The sequence below is a fragment of the Vigna angularis genome, chromosome 10 (genome assembly GCF_016808095.1).
Source record: "Vigna angularis cultivar LongXiaoDou No.4 chromosome 10, ASM1680809v1, whole genome shotgun sequence".
In the NCBI taxonomy this organism is placed as follows: Eukaryota; Viridiplantae; Streptophyta; class Magnoliopsida; order Fabales; family Fabaceae; genus Vigna; species Vigna angularis.
Genome location: NC_068979.1, coordinates 26146285 through 26152830, shown reverse-complemented (window position 1 = coordinate 26152830; position 6546 = coordinate 26146285). Strand labels below are relative to the sequence as shown.

Below are 6546 nucleotides of genomic sequence, written 5' to 3'. Positions count from 1 at the left end.
ATAATTAATATAAAACAATATTGCAGTTAATGTAAAATAAAAATTGATTTTAATTACTTTCATCGAAAATATATTTAATAAAATAGGACTGTTAAGGTCACCTACATCAATAATAATGACAACGATAGTCTCTTGATGACATATAAGCTATCGGTTAACATGACAATCTTGTTATTCAATATGTTTCTAATTAAACTAGTAAAAATCACTTGTCATTTTACATTAATAATATCATTTTATATTAATTACAAAATCTCACAAAGACAATTAAACAAATATAAAAGTCATTTCACTCACTTAAAAAAAAAGTTAATCACTCACTTAAAAAAATTAATCAATACTCGTTTGAAAAATTTTAAAAATGTTTAATACTTAATAAAACAATTTTCTTTTGTAAAAACTTAACTAAAAAATATTAAAATTTATGATATATTTAAAACTAAGATAAAAGTAAATTAATTCTTTTGAAGTGGATCAAACCATTTGTCATCCTGCATTCCATATCAAAATTAAGTTAATTTAATTATGTTAATATATAATTTAATTTAAATTCTCTATATATGAAAAAAGAGAAGAAGATCAAACTTGTGTTGAGAAGGATATTAATAGCATGTTTATAAATGACTATCAAACTCAAAGTCTGGTTATTACAAATAAATAAAAAACAATGATTATTAAAGTTTAGGTTCTCCCAAACAAAAAAAAACATAATTTAAGATCACCTTAGTGAAATCAAAATTGATAAAAAATAATTTACTAGTAGTTTATAGAGTTTTTTTTCATGTCTTTTCATGGTAAAACATACACTTTTATGCAACTTTTGTGAGTTTCAAATTTTAAAGTATATAGGAGAGGAAAATTGTCGTGGATATGATATTGTTGATAATAGCCATTTTCTCCAACAAAATGAAACTTATGTTGCGCACTAATTATGTATTTAATTTAAATTTAAATGTGTGTGATCAACTTACTTAGTTTGAAAAATAGATGATTATTCTAATAAGTTAGAATGCAAATAAAATGCAACCTTTTGTTAAGTAGGCATATGCAAACAAAAAGGAGAATTTGAAGAAATATATATAAATTTAAGATACCAAAGTTTGTTATGTAGGTACCTACAAACAAAAAAGAGGATATAAAGAAAAAACATATAAATTTGAGATAGTATAAAGAATTTCAAATTCTTATATTTTTTAGTAGAATTTGAAATTGATTAATATTAGGTCAAAAAATTACTTCTACCAATTCTTAAAATTTAATTTTATTTCAAAAATGATACAATTAGAAAATATTTTAAAAATATGAAATAAATACTAAGAATTCATCTGTATCATCAGTCAATACAAAATCAATCAAAAAATATTACATAATACAAAAAAAATTATTTTCAATTTTAAAAAATAAAAAAGTATAAAACAAAAATAAAAAATAACTCATCTTAAAATAATAAAAATATTTTAATATTAGAATATAATGTTAGTTTGACATAAAAAAAAGTAGAGAAAAACGTGTGTTAATCTTTAAGTAGCAATTTACAATTATTATGATCTACAAAGCATGCTTAAAAAGAATGTTCCACAGTTACACGTAAAAGAAATGAAAGCCCCTTCCTCTTTTTCTTAATTTTATGTATGCTAACATTAAAAATATTTAATATCTAACTTAAACCGTGTGACTTTTAATTTTAAAGTAAATTTAATTAATTAACATTGTAAAAATATAATATCGATGTTTTTCTTTTTCGTATATTTAATTTTTCCTATAAAAACAACTTCTTAAAAAAGTAACTAAAATGAAACGAGGAAGCCTATGTTAAAGTCGCTTAAAATCATGTTAGACAGCATAAAAACAAATGAAAAATAATTTAATAGTTATATATTATATATAAATATAATAACTTGGACATTGTCAATAAATTATAAATCAATACTTAATCTGACTTTTAGACTTTGTTTACTTGAATGTATTTGAAAGAAAATAATTAAATAGATTTGAAGATAAATTATTTGAGTGGATTTGGGAGTAAGTGAGAATGAATTTGAAAGTAAAATTCGTAAGAAATAGTGTAAGATTTGATTGATGTGATAGACTAAAAAAATTTACTTTTAAATTCACTCTCACTTACCTCCAAATCCACTCAAATAAACAATAAAAAAATTTACCTTCAAATTCTCTCAAAATTATTCAATTACTTTCCTTCAAATAAATTATTAGTATAATAATTTAGTCAGAAAAATATTAATCACACTCTCATAAGATTTATATTTAAATCATTACTTTTTTATGATCTCACTATTTCATTTAATGATTTTTTTCCTGATTTAGAAGTGAAATAATAAAAGCTACAATTCATACTAAAAAAAGACTGTTAGAAAAAAGAGTGTAAGAGAGAAAAACTAATTACATTTATCAAATAAACAAATTTATCGCATGATTAATTTTATGCACGTGTCATTATCAAAATTTAGCAATTTAATTAATTTGTGCATGAATGAAAAATGGAAAAATAAAAATTGTGATTCTATTTTATTACAACAAAAAAATTTATTACATTTATATTAAATTGATCGAAAGAAAATGAAAAATTAGAAGTGAAAAGTGAAAGTAGATAGAAGGAAAAAAAATCACAGAGAAGCACATTCTCTGAGTCGATCACGATTTGCGCGCTTCCTCTTTCAAACAAGGAGATCCAACGGTTGAGATTTCGGTCTCCCTTTGACCCCCACAACATGCTCCATTCAAAACCACTATATAACCACTCCATCTTCTTCTTTTTTCTTCCTTGCATCACCCCACATTTCCTTCTTCTTCTTCTCCTTATTCTTCATCTTCATCAACTTCTACGCCCTTTTTCTGTGTTTGTCCTTCTCCTAGTTTTCTGATCTCTCTCTCCCACCATGGCTGCCGAGAAAGAGAGAGACACACAGGTTTACTTGGCCAAACTTGCTGAGCAGGCCGAGAGATACGAAGGTCTGTGCGCCCTTTCCATTTAATCTGAGATTTTGTTTTTCCTTATTATTTTGACTTTGATTTGGATTCGCTGTTCTTTTTTGTGGTTTCATGATGGGGTTTGTGATTTGATGCTGCCATTGGGGTGGATCTGTTTTTTGGGAGCGGTTTCGTTGTTCTGTTGGGTGGGTAATGTGGATGGAGAGTCGAAAGATTTGATTTTGAGATGTGGGTTTTCGGTTATTTTATGGACTAGCTTTTGGGTTAGATGGTTTTCCCTGTGAAACCCCACCTTCTTTTGTGGATTTGAGGCTGGCATTGGTTCTTGGTTTTTGTTTTCAGAAATTGTCTTTGGTTTTTAACATGCAACTGAATAAGGTTACTCAGATAGTTGGTGGAGGGTGGTCTAAGGCATACAAAAGTGTGTAGAATTGAATGAGAGGTTGAATGAGATGAATGCATAAGAAAAACTAGAGCTAACTTCTCCCAAATTTGTTTTGTTTTTTAAAGCACCTATTTTGAAAATAATTTGCATAAAGTAATAACATTTTGGATGAATCACTGATTGGTGTGTGAAATTATTTTGGAAAATAGATTTTAAAATCAAAAGGTGGGAAGGGAATCAAATGGGCCCTAATTTTCAAAACTGTAATGGGTTACCAAATGTTGTGATGGGGCCAATAAGGTAAGACCTTCCAACTCAGAATAGAATGCTGTCCTTTTCTATTTGTACTTGAATCTGTCCACCTATACTTGATAAATTCTATTTGCATGGCTACCCTTTTGATGAAAAGAGGCGAATACGGATCAATTTGTTTCTCTTACCTTTAGAGTGTCATCTTCTTGCCTGATTAGGTGAAGATTAATCTGTTTCTAATTTTATTTAATTAATTGTCTTATTTTGGACCCGGATAGACAAAGTCTGATTTATGCTCAGAACCTACAATATGTGAGCGTAATTGTTGTTGCATAGAGCATAGTGCATGCCAGTGATCTGTACTTTGAATTTTCTAAATACACAGAGGTAGTATTTTGATCACTGTTATAGTTTCTGTAATAATATCCTTCTGAAACTTAATACTTATTATGCAGAAATGGTTGAGTGTATGAAGAAAGTTGCAAAACTTGATCTTGATCTAACTGTGGAAGAAAGGAACCTCCTCTCAGTGGGATACAAAAATGTCATTGGTGCACGGAGGGCCTCCTGGCGCATCATGTCCTCAATTGAGCAGAAGGAAGAGGCTAAGGGTAATGAGCACAATGTCAAACTGATCAAGGGCTACCGCCAAAAAGTTGAGGAGGAGCTCTCCAAAATTTGTGGTGACATTCTGACTATTATAGACAAGCACCTGGTTCCTTCTTCTGGATCAGCAGAAGCTAGTGTTTTCTACTATAAGATGTGAGTTATGCTGCTACACTTCCTTTGTTACGCACTTGATTAATTCAATTCCTTTCCCAGTTAAAAAAATTATCTTTATCTCCATATTCTTTTTTGTATTTTCTTCCCTTGAGTATTTATAATTGTCTTTTCTTATTAAAGTCTAAAAGAGGATACCAAGACTAGTCTGGGAGGTGTGGAATCTGTATGAATATTTTGATGACCTATTTTTTGTTCCTGATGCAATGCAATGATTGGTAGAGAACCCTTACCTTCAGTCAATGTTGGATATGTAGGGACTCTAATGCTATGAATGAGTCATTGTATTTATTTGTTTACCTAATATTTTTCTTTGATATTCCTGATTTCCTTATTCTGTCTTTGGTTCAGGAAAGGTGATTATTTCCGGTACCTTGCTGAGTTCAAGACTGACCAAGAAAGAAAAGATGCAGCTGAGCAGTCACTTAAAGGATATGAGGTCATTTTTTATGTCATGTATTTCAGCACTGAACTACTTCATAAATTAATTATTGTTTATATTATACATTATACTTTCATTTGATTTTCAAAAATGTTTTAATTATTAGGCTGCTTCAGCCACTGCAAACACTGATCTTCCATCAACACATCCAATTCGTCTTGGACTTGCCCTCAATTTCTCAGTCTTTTACTATGAGATAATGAACTCTCCTGAAAGGTATGTTATTGGTTCTCTTATCTGCATGGATCCATTGAATTGCATTTGTTGCTAGCTCTTGTCTGAATGTCATTACTACAACTTACAGGGCCTGCCATTTGGCTAAACAAGCTTTTGATGAGGCAATTGCGGAATTGGACACCCTGAGTGAAGAGTCATACAAGGACAGCACCTTGATCATGCAGCTGTTGAGAGACAACCTGACACTCTGGACCTCTGATTTGCCAGAGGATGGAGGTATGGAAATGATTAAAACTTGATATAAGATGCATTTGACTTTTGCCTAGGGAAAGCAATAAATATTGTACCGTATGTTGCTCAATAATGATGTCTGAGACAAAAGTGGTTGATGTACACTTGTACAATATCATTGCAACAGTATCTTCCACTCACTCTGTTCCCCTCTCAAATTTTGTGAAAAAAAAAGTAAATTAGGATGAATAGAAAGAAAAATAAAACTGCATGCCCTTGGAGAGATCATCATGAAGGTCATAAGTCATTGTTTCAAGAGTGGTGTCTTCAACTGAGTCACTCCTAGTTAACAGCATGATCATGTTTCCTTTTATTTGTTTGATACTAACATACTTGGAACTACTAAAAAGCTAATGCTATTATGCAGGTGAGGACAACATAAAAGCTGAAGAAGTCAAACCTACCGAGCCTGAGGTTTGTGCATAATAAGTTGTTACTTTACATGATTTTATTGTTGAATGTGTAGTTAATTCTTGACAATTCATAATGTAGAAAACGAGCAATTCCTTATATATGAGACCAACTAAGGGTCTGTTTAGTTTGAGACATTTTTCTCAGGCTTTTTCAAATAATTATAAAATAAAATCTCAGGTGGCTGTTTCAAAGATTTGTGCTAGAATAATTTTTCTGAAATCAAACATGTCTGTATATACTTTAGTCACTGTTTAGGTTCCTTGACATTCTTCTACTTGTGCAGCATTGACCATGATTCGATAGTCAGATGTCTAAGGTGTCAACAAGGGCGTTTTTCAGCTTTTCTTGCAATGGATTTGGACCAGACAACAGGGCCATTTTCTCCGTTACCAAAGCCAGAAGATCTGTGCCTTTCATTTATTTACTTCAAACCTTTTCTTTTTGTTGTCTTATCTGTTTTAAGTAAAGTGATCAGTTGAAGCAAATGAACAATTTAAATTTACCCTTATAAGCATCTCAATCCTTCATTTTGTTTGCATTTACTTTTCTTAAGATGATTATGTTTCCTATAGGCTCCTAGTCAGTAATCATCTATACAAAAAACAAAACGCAATGGTTTAGAATGAATAGTCTGTCATAAAAACTAATTGTGGATTAAAAAGGCAATCTATTACTAACATTAATATAAAAGATGCTAGCTGCACTTGCTCTTGAATATAGAAAACAATTCATTTTCAGTTCAATAATTTTCTATCTTGATCTTAGTGGGTTCAGTAAATTTATATCAATATAAGAGACTTTTGAAAATGAAGATCATTCATGGTTGGTTTGTGTCAAATTTGAAGAAAAGGTTTAT

At 30.0% G+C, this 6546-nt stretch overlaps 1 protein-coding gene across 1 annotated transcript; it reads left to right on the top strand.

The window, feature by feature from the left end:
* The first annotated feature begins 2768 nt into the window (after positions 1 to 2768).
* Positions 2769 to 6226, top strand: LOC108343495 (14-3-3-like protein GF14 iota). The gene is made up of 7 exons (XM_017581812.2): positions 2769 to 2970; positions 4042 to 4348; positions 4718 to 4805; positions 4915 to 5024; positions 5113 to 5261; positions 5644 to 5690; positions 5974 to 6226. The coding sequence occupies exons 1-7, from the start codon at positions 2898 to 2900 to the stop codon at positions 5977 to 5979; spliced, it is 780 nt and encodes a 259-aa protein (XP_017437301.1). The 5' UTR covers positions 2769 to 2897; the 3' UTR covers positions 5980 to 6226.
* The last annotated feature ends 320 nt before the right edge of the window (positions 6227 to 6546 follow it).